At 37.2% G+C, this 24109-nt stretch overlaps 1 protein-coding gene and 1 long non-coding RNA gene across 2 annotated transcripts; both read left to right on the top strand.

The window, feature by feature from the left end:
• The first annotated feature begins 1339 nt into the window (after window positions 1-1339).
• Window positions 1340-3433, top strand: LOC121528759. The gene is made up of 3 exons (XR_005993497.1): window positions 1340-1508; window positions 1659-1724; window positions 3262-3433. It is a non-coding gene; the product is annotated as an uncharacterized LOC121528759 (long non-coding RNA).
• An 8236-nt stretch (window positions 3434-11669) lies between these two features.
• LOC121528757 (hyaluronan-binding protein 2-like) lies at window positions 11670-22597 on the top strand. Its single transcript, XM_041816335.1, has 13 exons — window positions 11670-11814; window positions 11936-11948; window positions 15529-15612; window positions 15709-15819; window positions 17131-17250; window positions 17775-17891; window positions 18029-18200; window positions 20240-20331; window positions 20431-20671; window positions 20755-20897; window positions 21222-21362; window positions 22080-22225; window positions 22356-22597. The coding sequence occupies exons 1-13, from the start codon at window positions 11749-11751 to the stop codon at window positions 22509-22511; spliced, it is 1602 nt and encodes a 533-aa protein (XP_041672269.1). The 5' UTR covers window positions 11670-11748; the 3' UTR covers window positions 22512-22597.
• The last annotated feature ends 1512 nt before the right edge of the window (window positions 22598-24109 follow it).

Below are 24109 nucleotides of genomic sequence, written 5' to 3'. Positions count from 1 at the left end.
GTGCTGATACTATGCAATGGCTCTGCCTTATGGGAGTCTGGAGGTGAGTCATATACACACAATCATAGATTTCTTTTATGAAAATGTAACTAATAAAGGGGTGACTTGAATTGTAAAACTAATGTGTTACGTTACTCTTTACACCTGAAAAGTAATCCGAGTACTCTAACGGATTACTTTGTAATGCGTTATCCCCAACACTGGTCCAGTGCAGACCAAAGTGCCTCCGTGGCTAATTCCAAGCTATTCACTCCACTACAGCCATTGTATACAAGCATCCATTAAAGAGTTAGCCTGTAACTATCACAAAGTCATGCCAAAACAGGTCGGCAGAAGAGTGAAAACACCTCTCACAACATGAAAAGCTTTTAGGGTTGTTTTATGTTTTTTTATTATATACAGAAATGTGGTCTAGTTCCAGTAAAACAGACGCATTGCTAAAGCTTTATCTGAGGTAATCACTGCAGTGGAGGAAACCATTAACCATTCTGTACAAGTAAACCCCTCCCATAGCGCAACTCTGTATGTATGGCTCTAAAGGTAGAGTATGGCACTCACATACAGACCCATGTGTAGGGCTGACCTCAGTGGTTAGCCACAACTTGTGATGTGAGCAAAGAAAAAAAAAATCACATCAGGAGTACAATTCAGATTTTGCAAACAATTATTTATCCATGAACTTTGAAAATTTTTTAGTTTACAGTTCCTTTTTTTTCTCGTAGTGATCAGACACCTGCTCTCGCTTCTTAGTTTTGCAGTTGCGATGCCTGCTCCTTTGTTTGTGCTCCTTGAGTTTTTGTTTGCATTTTGACATAAATATCACATATGGGTCATTCTTTTCAGAGTGAAGAGATCAGCAAAATAATTTAAAAAGTCATTGTGTGGTTTAGAAGGCGGGAAATTGCAGCAATAATGGGGGGAATTGGTTCGGACAGTTTACACATGACATGTTCCAAAGTTCTGAAGGCAGGCACGGACACCAGCCTTTCAACTTCTCATGGTGAATTATCGCGAGACCTCCTACGCGGCATGAGCCACGGGTTGACAAATGTAAACAAACCCTGGAGAAGGGGAGTCATGAAGTTGAGAAAAGTCATTGGGTTGTTGCCATATTTCAGTCAAACAGAGACAAATCTGTTCCCAAAGTGGTAACCACCACAGATAACCACAGACAATGTTACAATACCATACAGAGAACAAAACAGGTTACTGTTACTGTAAAAAGAGGAGTGCCAAGGCAGCCTGCATGAAAGACGAGGTTAAATAAATGAAACCACAATGTACACAAGATAGCAAAGTCCTAAAATACACAAACTCCTACATAATCGATGCGGCTGGATAAAGATTGACAGCTGCATGGGATATTCCGGTCATTTTGGGAATCAAAGTCAATCACTGGATCTTCAGTCTGCCACACTGCGCTGACAGTCCTACACGGAGCCATGCTGGTTGCAAGGGTCCTACTCATCGGTCTGTGTTTGCTCTGTGTCCACCACAATGAAGCAAATGTGAGTTTTCCAAGACTTTTGATAACATATAAGCATCTTGGCAATAATATTTGATTAAGTGAAAATATTCATTAATAATATATATAAGTCTATGATTATTACTGACTTTTTCTCCACTGTTTTTCTTTTTTTTTTTTTTTGTCATTTCAGGAGGATTTCATATGTAAGATTTGATTTTACACAGTTGATCTTTGTGGTGACAGGCTTCCTCTTCATGTTAGTATAAATGATTCATTTTAGAATGAATGCATCAGGCATGAGAGAGGAACAAAACAGACTGAGGATTTTTTTTCCCTTTAATGTCAAGAATGAAGATAAAATGTGGAGTCAACAAAGTCATAATGTTGAGACAATAATCAAAATGTTGAGATGAAGATATTTTCAAAAATAAAGTTGAAGTGCAATTTTGAGAATAAAGTTGAAATGTAAAGAAAAATGTTGATATTTTAATTATGAATTAAATGGCCTTCAAACTTAAGAATGATATCAAAATTTTGATTCAATGTTGAAGAGGTTCAGAGTAAAAGAGTACAAATGTTATGAGTAAAGTCAAAATGTCAAGAATAAAGTTGGAATAATGGGAGTGAAAGTTTGAATTTCAAGAAAAAAGTTGACTTGTTGAGAATAATGTCTAAATGTCGCGAATAAAATCAAGAATTGAAAAAAGTTGGAATTTCAAGAAGGAATTCTAAATACAATTAGGAGAAAAGACTGAAATTCTGTGAAAAACATTAATAACATTTACATACAAATGTGTACATTTAAAATTTTAAGGAAAAATGTTTAAATGTAAATTTTTAAGAAAAGAGTTGGAATGTTGATAATAAAGTCTGAGACTAATGTTAAAGAAATAAGTTAAAGTTTGAATTCATAGAATTAGCTGAAATTTTCAAAATGATTAAGTTTTGATCTGTAAGTCCATTTTTTAATGAAAAAGTTACAATTTTGAGAAAAAATGCTCTGTCTAGAATAAAGTGAAAGTATTTGAGAAAAATGAGTGATTGAGACGAGTGCAAATGCTGAGAAGAAAGTTTAAATTTCAAGAATAAAGTTGAAATGTTCAGAATAAAAGTGAAAATGTCAAAGATAATGTCAAAATATTGACATAAATGTTTAAATCTTGAAAATAAAGTCACAATTTTCAGGAAAAACTGAAATGTTGAGAATAATGAGGAAATACAAAGAAGGCTAAATTGCAAGACAAAAATGTAAAAGTCGAGAACAAGAACAAAAGTTTTAATAAAAATATGAGAATAAAATGAAAATGTTGAGAAAAAAGTCAAAATATTAGGAATAAGGGACAAGAGGGACAAGAAAAGAGAAGAGGAAAATGTTTTCCCATTTAAAAGAAAAAAGTAGAAATGCTGAGAATCAATTTGAAATTATTAAGTATTATTATTTGTCTTTATATCCTGCTTTTAATTATCTTTAGTTTAGGAACAGCTTAGTTTTAACATTTTTTTTCCAACTGTTGAATTTATTCAGATATAAAGATGTTTATTCTTATATCATTTATTCTACCTTTACTTACATAAAACAAGGTTTAACATTGAAAATTCTGATGTGCCATTATAGCAAATGTCTGCCTTTGCTTTTTAGTTTTGGGGTTTTTGTTGTTGTAAATTGAGACAGAAGTGACTGCTTTTCTTTTTTATTTTTCTGAAAAAATATTATTTTTTTAATTACCTTCTAAACCTTTCTAATCTCAGCCCGTGCCTCATTCTAACAAGGTAAAATTCTTGCATTCTTGCAGTCAAAATCCATCAACCCAGCATACATCGGTTGACTCAGCACCTGGGTTGTTTGTGCTTTGAACATCATGATGTCATTGCGTCATCATGTCGACTTCTCTTGCCATCCACCACGAAGCACCAAGCGCGATACGAATATCAACACCGGGAAAACCCGACTGGTCACCGTCTTGGAGAGCCAAGTCAATAATTAAAGGTTTGTGCACACTACATATCGAATTCACATTGTCTGTTTTACGTTACCTTTCACAGTAGTATTGTGGCGATTCAGGAAGCAGTCACCTGGAGCAGGGACTTCTAGGTATTACTTTGTGCAAGGGAATTCACTCTTCTGATGTTCTTAAATGTTCATGTTTCATTGTGGGGTTGTAATTGTGCATGTTTTGTTTTAATGGTTAATGTTTTTGGGGGAGGGTGTGCTTTTAAAGTGTCACACCATGAGAGAGGGGGTTCATGGCGCAGACTACCATGCCTGTATGTATCTGTGTTGAAAGTACATGATAGTTGAAGAAGGTCTGCAAAACATTGGCGATTAGGCAGGGAATTCTGGATGGAGTGTGATGCACACTGCAGGCATCTTTGAGCCATTATCCTCTGATTTAGTTATGTCCTGAAGAAGTGTTGCAACTACTGTAATTTCCGGACTATAAGCTGCTACTTTTTTCCCATGCTTTGAACCCCGCGGCCTATACAACGATGCGGCTAATCTATGGATTTTTACATAGATTAGTTACAGCTAACGGCCACTAGGGGACCTTCTAAATCTATGGATTTTACAGGTTACGGTCCCCCACCTTTAAACTCTATGGGCTCTATGGCCGGTCCACGTCCCCCACCTTTAAGAGGCGGGCTCCAGCAGGAAATGCTGGAGGCCAGAAAAGAGTGAGACAGGCAGTTCGCGCGAACAACGAAAGCAAAAGTGGAACCAAATGCAGTATGAGAAACAGAATGAGAGCAAGACAGACATTATGAGAGCGAGACAGTTTGCGTAAAGGAAGTTTTCATGCATAAACCCTCATTATGGAAAACAAACGAAGACATGCATATGATGCAGCTTTTAAGTTACAGGCAGTCGATCTGGCTGTCAAAGAAGGAAATAGAGCTGCTGCACGTGTTACACACTTAAAGAAGAACTCTCAGTGTGACTTTAAGCAATTTAATGAAGGGTTCATGAGTTGAAAATATAACAGAAAAGCACATTGTTGTGATCAAGCTTCTGCACAGCTTCCTACTACAGCTCAGAGCAACAGTGTGTTGATACTGTTTCAAATGTCTCAAAAAAAATAAAAGAAAATACCAAATAAACGTTACATAAGCATACAAAACAGAATTGTCACACCTTCCTAACATCACTACATATTTGCAGTCACTTTACAAGCATTTCAGACACACAACAGTTACATATCATGTCACTCGATCTCTAGAACACCAGAAATTAGCTTAGCTCCTAGCATAGTGTAGCAAGCTAGCTTTACTTCACTTACACATACTCGGTGGAAATATACAGCCAACTTTCCCACTCTACCTGTGACAAACCATCTCTTCTAACTGTTTCTAATAAGATTTATGTCTCCTTATCTGAAAATATAACAGAAAAGCACATTGTTGTGATCAAGCTTCTGCACAGCTTCCTACTACAGCTCAGAGCAACAGTGTGTTGATACTGAGCAGAGCACGGCAGAAGGGCTCACTCAATAGCATACTCCATCTTGTGGCAAAAGTGGGTAACTACACATAATCTGCGCAATAGTGCTTTCTGCCTGCGGTTTCCTCTTTGGAGCACAATAACTACTTATAACAAAAAAAATACATGCAAAGCAATCTCTCGAGAACACATAAAATGGATTATACTTCTTTGACAGTAATAATAAAAATAATACGTAAAGGGGGGTGCCTTCTTATGTGCTTGTGAACTTATTATCCTCACACACGTACCCTTGGCATCAGTGAATCAATGGTGAGACGTTGGAGACGCCAGCGTGAAGAACTGGCTCAATGCAAAAAGACGAAAAAAGCTTTCAGAGGTAATAAAAGCAGATGGCCCGAACTTGAAGACGTTCTTGAAGATTGGCTGAACATACAGAGAGCAGACGGCCGAGGTGTTTCCACCATGCCATTGTTCCACCTGTGGCTTATAGTCCAGTGCGGCTTGTATATGTACACATTTGGTTTTTTCCCTAAATTTAGCTGGTGCGGCTTATATTCAGGTGCGCTTTATATTCCGGAAATTACGGTAAGTCCAACTCATGACAACAGCAGCTCTCTGAGTGGGTTGGCATGGATTTCCACACCTACACCACCAGGTAACTCGGGATCTCTCCTGCTCTAAAATTTCAAATGAAGGTTCTCTGGTCTCTCTTTCAGCCTGCTGTATAAGTCTGGTCTGTATCCATCTGTGTAAGTTCTTCGATGTATTCCGGTTCATACAAATATCCTCTCGTATCCACAGTAAACAGCACATCATCATCACTCATGCTGAAATCGCTCGTTATCTTTGTTTTAGCTTGACGAGGTGTTATTATTCCTGAAGAAGTCCGTAGACCCACACAGCTGACTGGCGGATGTGTGAAGTAAACAGTGAGCGGAGGCGGAAGGATACAAAATGGCGAAAGCTGCATCGTAAGTTAGTGCCTGACACAGAGGGGGTTTTGGGAGAAATAAAGGGCTGTGTACGTTTTCGACACAGCGCACAGGCGAGCCAACATATTTTCTTGGCCCTTTTTTTTCATAAAACTAGTTAATTTACGTGGACAACATGTTCCCATCTACAGCTGCTATGCGCCTGCTCTCTCCGAGCTCATAATAACAACAGGATCAAATTACACGGAAATCACTGGAGGCTAATGCTACCACTATAGCCAGGCACCTCATACGACCCAACTTCAAAAATCCTGAAATATCCCTTTAAGGGCATTATCATTTAATGTCACTAATTTTGATTAAGAAAAACATACATAAAAACAAAAAGAAGGATTTGTGTAAACCATTATTAAAAAATGACACTTGAATGTTTGCATAATGTGCATAAAATCTCTGCCTCTGCAAAAAAATGTATTTATTAAACTGGTATTTTGACACATTTCAAGTAGTAGTAGTTACAATTCACTGTCTTTCTCTCTGTTATGCTGTTACGCCCAGCCTAGGGGATACTAGGTGTAACATAAAGTTGACCTCTCCTTCCTCACTCCCAAGATGGTTCAACACAAAACAGACAGGAAACAAGTTTGCAGTCCATCAAACAAAATTTATTTATTTATTTTTCTTTTTAGATTCAACAAGTACCTCAGGGAGATATAGCAACATAATAAACAAAAACACTCTATATATCAAACACCTTACCTAGTCTTTAAACAAAGAAAATATATACAAACCTAAACTGACTTCCTGAATGAAAAACAGGAGAAAACGGTTTTCAAAGGCTATTCTCCCCTACCTACCGGGACTGCTTTTACTTTTAAACTTAAGGGTTCACTAAGTTATTACAATAACATTTTACAATTTCAATGAACGAGCTGCTCTGTAGCGAAAGTTGGATGTCAGGAAGGAGGGTCAGCATCTCTGCTCCCGCTGTCTTCTTTTGAATGTGCAGCCATCATCCTTCTGCCAATTGCAGCCCATGATGCCACTGCACTCTTCCAATTTTTGGCTGGTGCGCGCCTCCATTGCCGTCTAATCAGGACACGCCACACCTGCAGTTGCGTGAGGTGGAGGAGAGAAGAGAGAGAAGAGGAGGAAGAAAACACAAGCGCTCCTCCACACAATACAACAAACAATACAATTTATATGACTCACAGTCATAACATACGCTACGACTCGTCTCCTCGACCGGGCGTGCGTCTTTCAAACTCCATAAACTCGAAAAACTTTGAATAGAAACACACCAAAAACATGCTGCTGGGATTGAAGTTACTTACATCCGCCATCTCCTGGTGCAAAGTGGTAACAGCGCAGACCTCTGCCATTAGCCTTATCTCCCAATAGTACAGAATCCTTTAAAAAAATTCCTGGATCCAGACGGTGATCCGGATCACTCCCAAAATCTAATCAGTTCTTCCTTATGCCATTTCTGACATTTCCTGTAAATGTCATGAAAATACATTCATGACTTTTTGAGTTGTGTTGCTAACAAATGAACAAACAAACAAACAAACAAACAAACAAACCCACCCGATCACATAACCTCCTTGGCGGAGGTAATAACACAGGGGGCTGCACCACAGGCTCTACCTATTTCCTTCTCCATTATGCTCTATTCACATGGCATGATGTAATTACAGAACAGCCTGCCATTGGCTGACGGACCTTCACAAAGCATAAACGATATGACAGCATTCAAGCTAGCAGTGATACAGGTACATCTGAAAAAATTAGAATATCATGTAAAAGTTCAATATTTTTTGTCACTCTTTTCTGAAAGTGAAAACCATATATTATATAGACTTGTTATACATAGAGTGAAATATTTCAAGCCTTTATTTCTTGAAATGTTGATTATTATGACTTACAGATAAGAAAACCCAAAATTCAGTGTCTCAAAAATCATCACTGACTGTGGAAACTTCACACTGGACTTCAAGCAACGTGGATTTTGTGCCTCTCCACTCTTCCTCCAGACTCTGGGACCTTGAAGAGTGGAGAGGCACAGAATGCCACACCCATTGATGCAGTAATTCATGCAAAAGGAGGCCCAACCAAGTATTGAAGGCATAGAAATCAACATACTTTTCAGAAGCCTGACATTTTGGTTTAAAATATCCTTTTTTATTGATCTTATGTAATATTCTAATTTTTTGAGACACCGAATTTTGGGTTTTCATTTATGTAAGCCATAATCATCAACATGTCAAGAAATAAAGGCTTGAAATATTTCACTCTATGTGTAACAAGTCTATATAATATATGGTTTTCGCTTTCAGAAAAGAGTGACAAAAAATATTGAACTTTTACATGATATTCTAATTTTTCAGATGCACCTGTAAATGATTGTAATTGGATTAAAATAGAGAAAAAGGCATTCAGAGTCAGGTTTACTGGTGTAGATTTAATCATTAAAGCCCCCAAAAGTCACATGAGTTCCAGGCTCGCTGAAAATGTTGCCACAAGGGATACAATGGGCATCAATAACGTCAATGGAAAGGCACAATGGCTAGCTTTGAGGGGGAAAAGTATATGAGAGGCAATGTGAGGTGTTTTTGTTAACAACCTTTATTCCAAGAGAAAGACCAGACGAGGACGTGCAAAAAATAGATTACTGTTAATGAAAATCTTGATGAAAAGTCAGATGCTACTGCTTTACAGTAATCCTCCTCAGTCTTGGTCAGAGTTGCAGCGATGAAAAAAAAACAGAAAAATACTCCAAAACCTTGTACTAGGTTCCATTAATTACAAATATTAATCCAAAGTTGAAATCCGTGTTAAAATCGGTGAGACAAATGCTGATTAGCAAGCCAAAGGAGGGGACATACATTTACATTATGATGCATTTTTTAAATCTGTGACAGGATCGTGTGTGGCATAAGTGGTTCACTAATAGGCCATTCAGACCGGCAGGGCTCCATGCCGGTTCTGGTTCCTGAACCTAATTTTGAACCAGCCGGCGTGTTCAAACTGGAAAAAAAAACTGAAAAGTTGGTTCTCAACTGGAACCAAAAAATAGTGGTTCTTTGTTGTGAACCATTACATCATCAGTGGGCGTGTCATATTCTCGGTTGTGAAGACAAGCAGAAAATGGAGAAGAGGTGGTCTGCTGATGGGACCAAATGTTTGGTTGTGATCTGGGCATTGACAGAATTCAAGGTGAAGCTGGAGAGAAGAACCAGGAAGAGGAAGTTACATGCTGAACCTGTGGAAGAGATGGTGAAGTCAGAGTTCATTTAAAATAATTCTGATTTAAAATAAGAATCGGAAAGTGTTCGTATTTTCACACACATATTTTTAACATTCACAGTGTTGATTTCTGTACACATTTAAGTGTTCTTAACACAATAATAATGTTATTTCCATTCATTTTCTGTTATTTAGAGATATTTACATCTTTAATTTTTGACACAAATGCACTCTTCATACTTATATAATGTCATTTCATATCATATACCTGTGCAAAGTTAGGTTTCTTATGACTGACTTCAATAGAGAGTAGTGATGTGTGGATGAATACTGAAATATCGATCCTTCCAATACCAGAGATTTATGTTCTCAAATCGATTCTCATGTGAAAATATTGATATTTTAATAACTGTGGACAAATGTATAGTTTATAATTATCAGGAACACAGTGGAAAGTAAAAATACTATCACGAACTTGTTGTAATCATTCCCAGTTGGTAGGAACTACTTCTTCTTCTGCCTGTCAGTCACATGCGCAATACCCATGTCGCTATGCAGTCTCTATTTACAATGGAGACTGCATAGCCAAGAAAAGGCGCTGTCACTGTCATGAGTTCAGTTCCCTCAGTTGACCCTCTGGTCTGTGTGGGTTTACCAAGTTACATAAAAACAAATCTGACTGTTATGAAAGCTCTTGTTAGTGGATTGAAATATTTTCCATTCTGAGCATATTAATGGGTATTAATCTACAAAGGTTGCATTATTCATCATTTTCTAGCATGTTTCCAAAAGAGACATACCAATGAAAGGTCTCCACATAACATAAATGGTCGTAATGTCAAAAAAAAAAAAAAAAAAGTGAGGTAAAATAAGTGACTGCATTTATACACCCCCTTTAAAGTGACTGACCTAATTCAACAGAGGTCCATTCAAGTGATGCTAGTCGTCTCATTATAAGTGAAATGGGGATCACCTGGGTACCAGTGTTGGGAGTAGCAGTAACTCTATTAGTTTTTATGGTAACTACTATCGTAAAGTGTTTCTTTTTAAAATCATTAATACCGTCACAATTACTGAGAATTTAAATCACATGTTACTCGTTACTTTTACAGCCGACACTCGCTGGTGAAGGTTAGAAAACATCCGGTTTGGCGCACACACATCATGGCTAAGCACTCGAGCGTGAGCCCTCTGTCTTGGAAATACCAGCAATACATTTCCCTCCTCGGGATAAAGACGAAAAAGAACAGGGAAGTAAACTTGTCCACCACCAAGGACAGTTATTCCAACCTCACAAAGTACCGAGTTAAACACACACAGCTACACTAGTTTCCAGAAAGCCGGTAACCCAGGTACAGCTCGCATTAGCAGGGCAGACCAAGGAGGAGCCACTCCATGTAAACAACCAAGGCTGGATTTTAAATCACCACCAGCTGCAGAGTGCGCCACCAAGGCAGCACTTAACAGACTGATAGCAAGGTATGTTGTTGAGGACACCTGATATCTGCTGTAGAGTCTGCTGCCTTCAGAGAATTATGAGGAAAAACAGATAAGATGAGAGATAGGACCGCCATGCAGAAAGGCATTTAGAGAACAGCTGGGATTTAAACTGCTCACTGTCAATAGAGTACACCATTTTAAGACTTCTTAAACAGTGTCAAAAGTTGAGAAACATTTCTACTGTGTTCTATTGTTTCACCACTTTCCAACAGCTACCTTAACACATAAATCACACAAATTCTATAAAATAATCTCTTGCCTTTCATTGGGTGGCAGGGTGGCAAAATTAAGTATCAATATCTGTGTTGTAATTCAGTCCGGTAGATATCCAATTTATACTGTACCATGTCATGACTGATTTTTCGATATTCATCCCTACCTCTGACTGCTCTGAAGGAGTTAAAAGCTTCAGCAGCTGAGATGGGAGGGACTCTGCAAACAACAACTGTTGCCCAGGTTCTTCACTCGTCAGAGCTTAATGGGAGAGTGGTAAAGAGGAAGCCCCCTGTTGAAGAAAACTCATTAAATCTGGACTAGTTTGCCAAAAGGCATGTGGGAGACTCCATAGTCAAGTGGAAGAAACTCCTTTGGTCTAATGAGACCAAAATGGTGCTTTTCAGCCAGTTCTTTATATATTTTTGCTTTAAAAAAGGCAAATTATGTTGACCATGATTGATTTCTAAAATTAATAAAAGTGCACTGTATTTTTTGTAATGCGACTATCAGTGTCATTTTTATGGATAACACTCCTTTAATGCCAAATGCATTTCAAAGTCTGTTTTTTTTATTTGTTTTGTTCTCGTTTGTTTTTGTGGTGGTAGGGGTAGGGCATCTCTTTTTTTCATTAAAGACTTGCTTCACAAATAAGACAAGTGGCGACTAGCCTATGGAAACTTGAGCATAGTCAAGAGAGATCTAAGGCAGCCTGCTTCCAGGGACTGTAATTATGCAGAAGGGAAAAACACTGTCATAAGACAAGGTTAAATAAATGAAACCACAATGTACACAAGATGGCAGTGTCCTAAAATACACAAACTCCAACATAACTGATACAGCTGGATAAAGATTGACAGCTGCATGGGATATTCAGGTCATTTTGGGAATAAAAGTCAATCACTGAATCTTCAGTCTGCCACACTGTGCTGACAGTCCCACACAGAATCATGCTGACTGCAGGGGTCCTACTCATCAGTCTGTGTTTGCTCGGTGTTCACGGCAATGACACAAATGTAAGTTTTTCAATACTTTTGATAATATACTGTATAATGGTAGTAATAATTATTAAAGTGAAAATATTAAATTTATGATGATGACTGACTTTTCTCCACTGATTTGTTTTTGTCATTGCAGGAGGAAATCCAATGTAAGATTTGGTTTTACTCGGTTGATCTTTGTGGCAACAGGCTTCCTCTTCATATTAGTAATGGTTCATTTTAGTGTGGAAGTGTGTTAGAGTCAGGCATGAGAGAGGAACCAAAAAGACCTTTTTATTGCTATAATGTCAAGAACGAAGACAAAAACAAGAAGTTTAGAATAAATAGAGGTGTTGTTAAAAAATGTAAAATGTCAAGAAGGGACTCTGAATACAATTTTGAGAATGAGTAGAAATGCAGAGGAAAAACTTTATGAATCTAAATTTTGAGGAAAAACATTTAAATGTTAAGAAAAAAGGTACATTGAGCATTATGCAAATGTTGAGCATAAAGTCTGTGAGCAAGGTTGAATTATTAAGGTCATAACATTGTAAATTATCATGCAAGTGCTGAGAAGGAATTTTAAATTTTAAGATTAAAGTTGAAATGTTCAGAATGAAGTCAACATGTAGAAAATAGAGTTAAAAACTTTGAGAATTAGGTGCGTGCAGATGGTCGAGTGGTTTAAGGCCCTACCCATGTATGCGGCTGGCCTGGGTTTGAATCCTGCCTGTGGCCCTTTATTGCATGTCTCTTCCCTGTTTCTGAGTCTATCCACTGTCTTTCCTCTCTGGACTAAAGGCCCAAAAATAAATCTGAAAAAAAGAATGCTGAGAGTTAAAAAATGAATGTGGGGAATAAAGTCAAAATGTTCAGAATCAAACAGAAATGTGGTCAACAAAGTAAAACATGTTGAGTCTAAATTATAAAAAAAGGCAGACGGTGGAGATGAAGAACAAAAATATATTAGCAATATATTAGCACACTTGCACTTTAGCACTACAGCACTTTATCGTATGCCTTATGCACTTTAACTAGAATGGTCAATTTATCTCTGGTCTGTCCTAAGTATTGTTTTATTTGGGTCTTTGTATTTTATTGTATCATCTATGTTGTCTTGTTTTGGTGTTGTCTGACTCTTATGTACACTGTAAATTCTAACAAGTTAAGTTTACTTAAAAGAATGTAGGAAACCGATTACCTTGGGAAAAGTAAGTAAAAGACCTTAATTGTGTCAAGTAGAGTGAAATTATTATATCTGAGTAAGCTGTACTTCTTTTAAAGTTGTGAGCACTGAAAGTATCTGAAAGTGTGACACCATGAGTGAGGGGGTCAATGTCACAGACCACTCTATCAGTATGTGACTGTAGCTGTGATTCAGAAGAGATGAGAGCTGCTCACACCTTCTGTGCGGGAACTTGTCAAACTGCTCATGACTGCTCAACACAACCAGAAGAGCACTCAGAAAATGCAGACTTCCCAATAGTGAGTAGTCTATTAGTACCATTACTTGATCCAGACCAGCCTGTTACTCCCTCCCTGGTAGAGCAGACATGGTTAGGCAGGAAATCATGATGGAAGCGTTGCCTGCCGATCTCACCCATGATTTCTTGAAAATTCTGAAATAGCCCCTCCCCTTAAAGCACGAAACATACTAAGTTATCTCAGCTTAACATGATCATTGCATTGCATCTTTCAGCTGAATAGTACAAACAATTAATCTTTTTTGACAAAACATAAAAGAATAAGTTATGATTGCTAAAACGTTTAATTAGAAACAAAATCCGGGTGTACAGTGTAGATTTTTAATGTACTTTTTTTCTTGTATATACCATCACCCTGCTGGGGACGACAGATGGAAATTAGCCTATGGCTACAATCTGGCACATTTACATGTTTATGTCCATTAATGTGCATTGTCCCATGTCACAAATAAATAAAATAAAAAATAAAAATAAGAGAATGATAAAAAAATGAGAATAATATCACATTATTGAGAAACAGTTAAATATTGAGAATAAGTCAACATTAAGTCAAAATATGAGAAAAAAGGCAAAATTTTGAGAATAAAGAAAAAGATTTGAGCCCAAATGTTAAAAACAGTAAAAATGTTGAGAATGAAACAAATGTGGACGTGTTGGGTCAAAATTATAAGAAAAAGAAGGAATGTGAGGAACTGGGTAAAGAAAAGAGATAATAGTGTCAAAACACAACTCAGAATTCTGAGAAAAATGCAAAATGTTGAGAATGAAGTCAAAGGTTAATGTTAAACTGTTGAAAACAGTAAAAATGTCAAAAAAGTACAAATGTCAAGAAAAGGTAACAATGTTGAGACTAACATCAAATTTTTAAGAACAAAGGCAGAATATTCAGTCAAAACTATGACAAAAAACTTAAAATTTTAAGAGTGAAATGTTAAGAAAAAAATCAAAATGTTGGGGATAAAATCTAAATGTTGAGAATATTTCAAATGTTTAGAATAAACTATAAATATGGAAAATAAAGTTAAAACACTCAGTCAAAATTATGAGAAAAATAGCCAAAATATTGAGAGTAAAATCAAAATGTTGAGAATGTAATCAAAATGTTAAGAATTGTTTAAATGTTTCATATAAAGTTTAAATATTGGTAATAAAGTTAAAACACTGAGTAAAAATTTATGGGGAAAAATAGCCAAATTATTTAGAGTAAAGTCAAAATGTCAAGATGAAAGTTTAAATGTTGAGAGTAAATATTAAATGCTGAGAATTAGGTAATCGTCTCAAGGAGAAGCTGAAATGTTAAGAACGATGAGGAAATGTTAAGAAGTAAAAGTAAAAATAGGGTCCAGCATTGCAAATTAGCTCTAGCTACAAATACTGTAGTGTGTGGCAACGGTTTACTTACTCATACTCGTCCCTATAAAAATAAACATTAAATAAAACAAATAAATGTGAAGAATAAAGTCAGAATGTTAAGAATCAAGTTAAAACTTTGAGTAAATCTTTAAAGTAAAAAAAGAAATAAAGAACAAGAAGAACAGCCAAAAAAATTGAAAGATGGGAAATATTTTTCCATCACAACTGTTAAAAAAGTTGAAATGATGAGAATAATGTTGAAATGATGAGGAGGGGAAAAAGTGGAATTTCTATTTCAACATTATTACATTCTTAACTTTTCAAATGTTTTTTTTCCCAAGTTCTTGATAAAAAAATAATTTCCTCCTCACATTTTGTTCTTGCCAGTTTTAGGATCAATATATTTTAGCAAAGTATTGCTTGAGCTGTTGAATATCTTCAGATATTGAGATTTCCATTCATCTATCATTTTTTTCTACTAATTCATATGTCTGTCAAACATATATATAACATTGTTTCACTTTAAAACGTCTTACTAATGTGACATTATAAAAAAAAAAAAAAAGCCTGCCTGAGGGTTTTTTTTAGTAATTAGGTTCTTTTTTGGTTTTGTTTTGTTTTTTGAGACAGAAGTTTCTTTGTTACGCTTTTTCCTAAAAACTTTAGCTTTTTATAATTTAAATAAAGCCTTTCTTATCTCAGTCTGTACTTCATCTTAACAAGGTAAATTTCTTGCGTGAACTTTTCTATCACAATCCCTAACTGAATTTTCAAACTGAGTCTGACATTATTTCCTGTACACTGCTCCCCCTGTTATGACTTCTTCATTTACATAATTGTTCACTTTGAATAAGCCTATATGTATCTTCTACTTTTCAAGTCCAGTATTTGAATATTTTTCTGTTCTCCACAGACATAAATTTTGGATCCATCCCCTCTCCTACCAGCCTCTTGTTCGATCTGGGTGATTGGTTAATAGGCCTCCTGGATGATGACAGTTAGTGTCCTTGAAAGACACAATGATGACTGCATATTATCCTCATATGTAATCTTTAAATTTGTTTCCTGAAACCCTCTCTCCTCTCTTTTTTAGAAGTCTGTGATCCAAACCCTTGCTTGAATGGCGGCACTTGTCAAGTTGAATCTGATTTGAGTTTAACATGCACATGTCCTGAACCTTATGTTGGAAAGAAATGCCAGACAGGTACCATTTCTGTACTTAGCTTCATGATTTGCTAACTGGACTGTCACATCTTCTTCATCGCTTCATTTTGTCATATCTTCATGTACACACATGGACAAAATTGTTGGTACCCTTCTGCTTAAGAAATACAAACCCACAATGGTGACTGAAATTACTTCAAACTGACAAAGGTAATAAGAAATACAAATTTACTGATAATCAACTAATGAAAATAGACAATGCTTTTGAATTGTGGTTCAACAGAATCATAAAAAAAAAAAAACAACTAATGAAACTGGCCTAAAGCAATGGTACCCTTAACTTAACAATTTGTTGCACAACCTTTTTAGCCAATCAGCAATAAAGCGATTTCTGTAACTCTCAGTGAGACCTCTGCACCCGTCCACAGCATTGACGTGTGGTGAGGTTTGTGGCTGGTGAGACACTGACTGTTTTAGAGTCAGATTTAAATCAGTTATATTTCATGTTGCGAATCAGCTTCGGTTCCCAATTCTAGAAGATGTTTCGCCTCTTCTCCAAAAGGCTTCTTCAGAAGAGAATCTGAAGAAGAGAATATGGAACCAGTCCATCTTCCACCTGATCAGCGTTTGATAACCATGACCTGGATGACTGAGAACCTACGCTTGTCTTCTCCAGGCTGTATGTTTTAGCTCCTTCCTTAGATCAGGGCTCATAGAAAGCCACTTCAGAATAAGCCAGTGATTTGTTCTTAGCCGTTCTTGGCTGTTTTTAGCTGTGTGTTTGGGTCATTATCCTGCTGGAAGATCCATGACCTGCAACTGAGACCAAGCTTTCTGACACTGGGCAGCCCACTTAGCTCCAGAATGCCTTAATAGTCTTGAGATTTCATTGTACCTTATTTTAGGGTTACCATCAATTTTGTCCAGGCCACTGTCATTAGTTTGTTTTTTTTAAATGATGCTGATGAACCATAATTCAAAAGCAATGTCTGATTTGTTATTAATTTACATTTTTATTTACTTTTACTTTTGTCAGTTTCAAGTCAGTTTAGTGATCACTGCAGGTTTTTCTTTCTTTAACAGCAGGGTACCAACAGTTTTGTCCATGTTTGTATATGCACAATGTTTAAGGACACAAATCCCTCATTTGCACAGACAAAAATCACTGAAAACAGCAAATTTTGTTGTCTTAAAAGTTCTGCACTTAGCCAACTTTTGATATCAGCTGCAGAGCATTTGAAAATGGCAACAAAAAGGTTGCCCTTTGCAATTGAAAACATTGTTGTGCAAAGGTGGCCTGAGTTGAGTTAGTTTGAATAACCAGGACTTTAAACTTGTTTCTTATATTTAGTGAGAAATACTTGTGAGAATGCAACATGTGGCCATGGGGACTGTGTCATCAACTTAAAGAAACCTCCCTTTTATGAGTGCAAGTGCAATCCTCCATACCAAGGTCCTCACTGCAGCTCATGTAAGTATACTGAACCCCAACTTTTATATAAGATGATCTTTTTTTTAACTAAATGATAGTGTGCTTTCTGTTCATGCAAGAGGCGTTTCATAGATTTGCGACACATACTTGCTCAATATTTAGATAATTTAATCTGAAATTGAAACTTAACTATTGAATTTGAAACAATTAAGACATTAAAATAGTAAAATATACCAACAAATTTTAATGAGCCCATTAGCCCCTTTGGATGCCACCACTTTGATTTAGTTATTATAAGCACTGCAATCATGTCTGTAAAATAACTTGATTTATTATGATTACAACTATTACAACTACAACTATACAATATTAATGGGGTGTCATTGAAAATAATCCGCCTTAATGGTCTGCAAATATTCTGCAATGGAAAAAATCGGAAGAAAAAACAATCTTTGGGTGGCCCACATTCTACATGGGTCCCAGAATCCTTTGCTACAACCCCGCAATGATGAAGCGTACCTTTGAATTACTTGGGTTTGTTTGTTGTTTTTTGTCCATATCAGTGCCAGAGTCGCCCTGTGAACCCAATCCCTGTCAGAACGGAGGCACCTGTATAGCAGAGAAGAGACGTTTCGGCTGTGCTTGTCCTTCTGGATATACTGGAAGATTCTGCCAATCAGGTAAAACTAGTAGTTAAAGCTACAGAAACACTTAAATCTAAAGTTTAGTTTGAGTTGATTCTAAGTTTGAAAATGTTGCATTTTAGTATTTAGAAATATATTCTGATTTTTTGTTCACTGAAAATCTTCTCTTCCAGCACCAACTGACTGTTATGAAGGGACAGGGAAGTCATACAAGGGTAATGTCAGCACCACTGATGATGGCCTGGACTGTCTGGACTGGAACTCCTACTTTATTCTGTCACATGGCAGGAATCCTTTCACAATGTTCGAAAGCTTTTCTGAAGAGGAAAACAACAATCACTGCAGGTACAATCAAGTAATATATTATTAACTATGAATTTGGTTCTTGCTTGTTAAACATGACATTTAAAAACATCTTGAGGGATTTTCTTCAAATGTTGCAGGCCGTTCATCTCTGACAGCCACTCTCACAGACCGTTCATGTAAGACACTTTTATCTCAGAACAGAAATGCAAGCTAGAACTTGAGTAACAAAATCAGACTAAACTTAGGTTTTAGGTAATGGTTTGGATATCAGAAGTTTAAAGCTAAAAACCTGACCTGAAAAACCTCATTTCAATATTTTTAACAAATCCAAGTAAACAGTCTGCTTCCAGGAAAAAGCTCATCCTCCATGAAAACATTCTAACACAGCAAGCATAGCTAACGTAGTAAGCTAATGTTGCAAGGAATCTAACATAGCTAAAGCTAAGCACACAAAGTAGCTACGTATCTATGTTATCTATGTAGCTATATTATCTTTAACTATGCTTGATAAAGCTCACATTGCTAATGCTAACGTAGCTATAGATAACTGAGCTAAATAGCAAAAATAGGTAGGTAGCCAGAATAGCTCATGTAGCTAAAGCTCAGCTCACAAAGCAGCTTTGTAAACTACGTATCCATATTGTCCATGTAGCTACATAAGCCTTAGCTATATTTCCTAAAGCTGATCTTGCTAAAGATAACTTTGCTACTTTGGATTATGTAGTAATGTAAATTATGTAGCCAACGTAGCTATGATAGTTTTTGCTGAAGCTCACGGAGCTAAAGCTAGTCACTGTTCATGTAAATACTTCTGATGTTTGTCCGTCCATAATTTGATCACAGATTTGACCTCTGAACTTATTTTTCTCTATTCTATGTATGAAAAGTGTCTTAGTCTGTGGTCATTTCATGGTTGTTACTGCCAGACTTTGTTTAGAAATAAAGTTGATTCAAAAAACACTAGAACTGGAAATACATTGTACTGGCAAATTATATCACTTTCATTCTTCGATATACAGCGTCTCAAATGAACGGTCTGTGAGAGTGGCTGTCAGAGATTAACAGTCAGCAGCTAGACTTTCTTGCCTGTGCTTGTGAATGCAATATCCCAAGAGCACTTTAAAAGATTTTCTTCAGTATTTGCACAAATATCTGATAACATTCACGGGTACACTGATTGGAGTTTAGGTGAAAGGGCAAGGTCGTGTGAGTCATTGACATCCCTTGCTTGTGAGCACAATATCTCAAAAATGCTTTGAGGGATTTTCTTCACACTTTGCACATGTCCACAGTCATTCATGGATGAACTGATTTGAAATTTGATGTCAAAGGTAAGGGGTCATGTCCAGTCCTGACTTCTAACACTTTTACAAACACACACACCCACACACACACAAAAAAAAAACCCTGTTCTGTGGTCATTAAAGCTGCAGGAAGCTATTTATTCTTAGTTTCGTTTGCCCACAAAAACAACACAACCTGTCAGGGTCTTTTTATTGAAGCCATCTAAAAGAATAACACACTTTTGCAACGCATCCATGAGCTTTACTCTCACTTGAAGAAAATCAGCAAGGGACGATGCTCCAGCCAATGAGGAGGCTATTACTCTACTTTATATCAGTGGCTGTGGGTGTCCCATCCATATGGACCGCTCTCCTCTCATTACAAAAAGGCCACTGGAGGCAGGGTGTGTTTCTATATCAGCGAGTTTTTTTTTGTTACCAGCAGATCCTTCGTAAGGCTGACTGTATTCTGGCTGCTCCTGATCATGTACTTCTGGGTGATTTTTCTCTCTAAGTTATATCAGCACTGATTTTTAAGGTCTTATTATATATTTAAGCTTACACATATTGTTGCTGTCTTTGTTGCTGTTTTTTATGTACAATCTGCTCCCAACCTGCTCCTCAAGGGATTAATTAAGTTGTTGAATTTCATTAAATTGAATTGAATTGAAAAAGTGTTCATTGAGATTCTGGCTTTTCTTTGCTTCAATTGTTAAAATAAACTTAATTTTTATAAAATGATACACCTAGTTTTGTCTTGGTAAGCAGGAAGTTTGTAATTATTTTAAATTTCAGGAATCCAGATGGGGATAACAGACCTTGGTGTTATATCAAAAGAGATGGCGAACTGGACTGGGACTATTGTAAAGTCAAGAAATGCTCTGCAGGTGGGCCCTTACACACTGTCACACAGTCATGCACACATAGTACATGTCATTGTTTCCAGCACATATGCACTGTGCTCAGTTTTTCCTGCTGTTCCTCAGATCCTACCCCTTCCCCGACACCAGTCCAGCCAGTGCCAGACCCTTCCCCATTCTCCCAATGTGGCAGATTAAGCCCAAATCTCCTCAGCTCTATTGTTAAGGGCAGTGTGGCTTCCCGTGGTCATCATCCCTGGCAGGTTTCTCTGCAGAAAAGATTCAAAGGCTCCCCATTTGAGTTCAGACATGATTGTGGAGGGACCCTGATCTCATCCTGCTGGGTCCTCACTGCTGCGCACTGCATGTACGTACTAGATTTGTATGCCCTGTCTTAAGCAGGTTCCAGCTGAGCTTTATTGTTTACTGGTATGTATGTTTTTATTTCAGTTCGGATTGGTATGATTACCAGGTGATGTTAGGAGGACTGAAAATACACAAACATGAGGCATCGGAGCAGTTCATCCCAGTGATAGAGACCATTGTTCATAAGGACTACTGGTTTAGTGGGCGTGCTATTTACAATGACATAGGTTTGTCACATTCATTGAATACATGATCATCTTTTAACAAAGAAGAGACTGAAATGTCAATAATATAAAATAGACTTAAATACAAGATTGCTAACTGAGGTTTGTGTCTGCTAGTGTTTTGTGTGAACAGTGTATATTGACATTAAGGGACTAAAACAAATCCTTTTTTTTTATTTATTTATTTTTTTATTGGGTGTCTTTTTTTCTGATTAAGTAAATGGAATATAGTTCTGTGAGTTTGGGGCCAGTATGTAGAGAATGGTTCTCTTGGTTTTTGTTTCTGAACTACTAGGTGATTTTCTGTATTTCTTTGTTTCCACACAGCTCTACTCAAACTCAACACAACAGAGGGCAACATGTGTGCTAAAGAAACTGACTTCGTGAGGACTGCATGTCTACCGGACCAGGTCTTCCCTGCCAAAACAGAGTGTGTGGTGTCTGGATGGGGAGACATTAAAGAAGGAGGTAATGAATTTTCTTATGTTAGAGTTCTCTTTAATGTAATGAAAACTGGTTATGATTTGTAGAATAAATTAAGTAATTTATGTCCATAAAGTTGTGTAACAGGGTGGTCTGAACCAGTGGTTCCTAACTGATCTAGTCTTAGGACCCACCAACAAACTGGGACCCAAAGTTTGAAAAAGAAATTTGACCACTCAAATTAATTTAATGCAAGTTTCATTTTGACCTTGGATGGAGCAGGACACAAGTAAATAGACAGACGGATCATTAAAAGAGCATCTTTAGAGAAGCCTGGAGAGGACACACATGCATACATTGTTTCACTCAATTTTCCTGTGATAGTGTGTTAAATTTGGTTTGTTGGTTAAATTTGGCATCCCTATGGAGCTCACGACTGCGAGGATGTGCCTGATAAAACAGATGGTTTTATCAGATAGATTTTGTCTTATTTCCACCAAATCAGATGCCAATTATAAATCTGTTGGGGATCAATCATTTGCCTGTTTTATTTATTCATTATTCAGACTGATTTGAACATGTTTATTAACCAACAGAGATGATGTAGTGGCAACCAACAGCTGTTTCTGTGCTAGCTTTGGTAGATGGATAAAATGTAGTCAGAATGAATTGTAATGTATGAGCTAGTTAACAATGTGATCAGACATGTTAAAAGAAGAAAAGCCCATGTTTCCCTAACTCGTGTTCTCTTTGACTTTTCAGACAGAAGAGGCAGCAAGGCTCTGTTGAAAGCTAAAGTGTTATTGATCAGTGAGAGTAAATGCAACCAGACACAAGTTTATGGAGATTTGCTGGACGACAGTATGTTCTGTGCCGGGTATCTGCAGGGCGGCGTCGACTCCTGCCAGGTGTGTATGCTCATAAAAGGGAATTCATTTACAGTCACACTGGAAAGAGGAAAGGATGCATTTTTCCTTTCCTTTGTGGGTCGTTGCTGAAAATGGCAAAATACTGACTTGCTTTTAAAAAACTTTTCAGAGTGACTCGGGTGGACCTTTGACATGTAAGCAGGATGGCACACACTACATCAGCGGTGCGGTGAGCTGGGGCCACGGCTGTGCTCGGAAGAACAAGCCTGGTGTCTACACCAACGTCTACAAATTTGTCGACTGGATCAGAAGCAAGATGAACTGAACAGAAATAAGAAACAACTTCAGCTTTGATTGCCTTGAAAAAAATCTGTTTATTTCATCAGCAATAAAACCAAGCATTTACTACCAGCCCAGCTTTGAGTTATTAGATCTCTCATAGCACGCATAACTCCTTTAGGCTTTCATTTCTTACTCACTAAGCCTTGCTAATTGTGCACTGTATCTGCAAACATCATTAGAAAATTATGTTTTACTTCACTAAAACAATGGTGCTTGCATGTTGTCTAATGATGATAATAGAAAACCAATACCTGCGCCCAATCTCAGTTCCAGCTCCTTCTAAACACACTTACTGTATTATTCACAACAAACTGCAAACTGTCCATTGGATGTTCTCTCTCTTTTAAACTGAAACAACTTGAATTTATTGTTGGTATTTTCACATATAATTAAATATACCTCAAATTCAAGCTTATCAATAAAGGTTTTCTGAATGTCTTCCATCTCAACACTCACATTGTGACAATCCTTTCAACTAACATGATGAATCTTGTTTTATTCAACTTACTTGACCCTCTTTAATCTCCTTTTTTACTTCATAATAAACCTAAATAAGATAAGATAAACTTTCATTGATCCCCCATTGGGGTAAATTTGGTTATTACAGCAGCTCAACAAGAGAGTGATAGTAATGAGCAATATTTAACAAAAGTAAGAAAAAACAAGTGTGTGCAATACTTAATCACAATAAAACCAAAAAGTTGCAATAATAATAACAACAATATTAGTTATCAATAACAGAATACTTACATATTAACATGTACACCTTTGCTTGTGGAAGGACAAGACAACATTATAAATAAGAATGCACACAGTGTGTATGGCGTTGATGTGAAAGAGGGACTAAAAATCCAGGTAACATTATACATCTGAAAATAATAACAACTTTCCCTTACAGTTTGATGCAAAAAAAAAAAAAGTACAAACAAACACACACCTGGGAAGGTGACTGCAGCAACTTTGGGACTGTGGGAGTTTATATACAAGTGTTCTTGTACTTGCTTGTAGATATATCTATATATCTACATACACATCAGCATATACACATACATACATCTATGTACACACGTTTATGAGTTTTAGAGCAAATTTCACCTGATGACCGGTTGGTAGGTGAACTGCAGGGGTTTCAGGCTGGAGCTCACCAGGGGGTGGATGTTGCTGACGATGATCTTCTCAAGAGTCTTCATCAGGTGAGAGGTGAGGGCCACAGGTCTGAAATGGTTGAGCTCTGGGGTGTGGAGTCTAGGGGACCGACACAGAAAGTCTTTCACAGTGACAGGACCTTCTCCAGACACAGGCTCAGACTGAAGATGACCTGACGAACCAGGTAGAGCTGGTCAGCGCAGTCTGGGGCTGATACTGTCAGGAACTGCAGCCTTCATCTTCCTCCGCTGACTCCTCACCTGATCTGCTGTTATGGAGTTGGGGGGGGGGGGGGGGGGGCAGAATTAAATCTATTAAAGAACAGATTTAGTTTGTTTGCCTACTCCCTATCTCTGCTTCAGAGCCCCTCCAAGAGCCTTTGCTGTGGTCTGAGATATTCTTCAGAACTTTCAAGACCCCCTCATGTTGTTCAGA

This window comes from Cheilinus undulatus, linkage group 20, assembly GCF_018320785.1.
Source record: "Cheilinus undulatus linkage group 20, ASM1832078v1, whole genome shotgun sequence".
NCBI lineage: Eukaryota > Metazoa > Chordata > Actinopteri > Labriformes > Labridae > Cheilinus > Cheilinus undulatus.
Note: the sequence above shows the minus strand (reverse complement) of the source record. Positions and strands in the feature narration are given on the sequence as shown.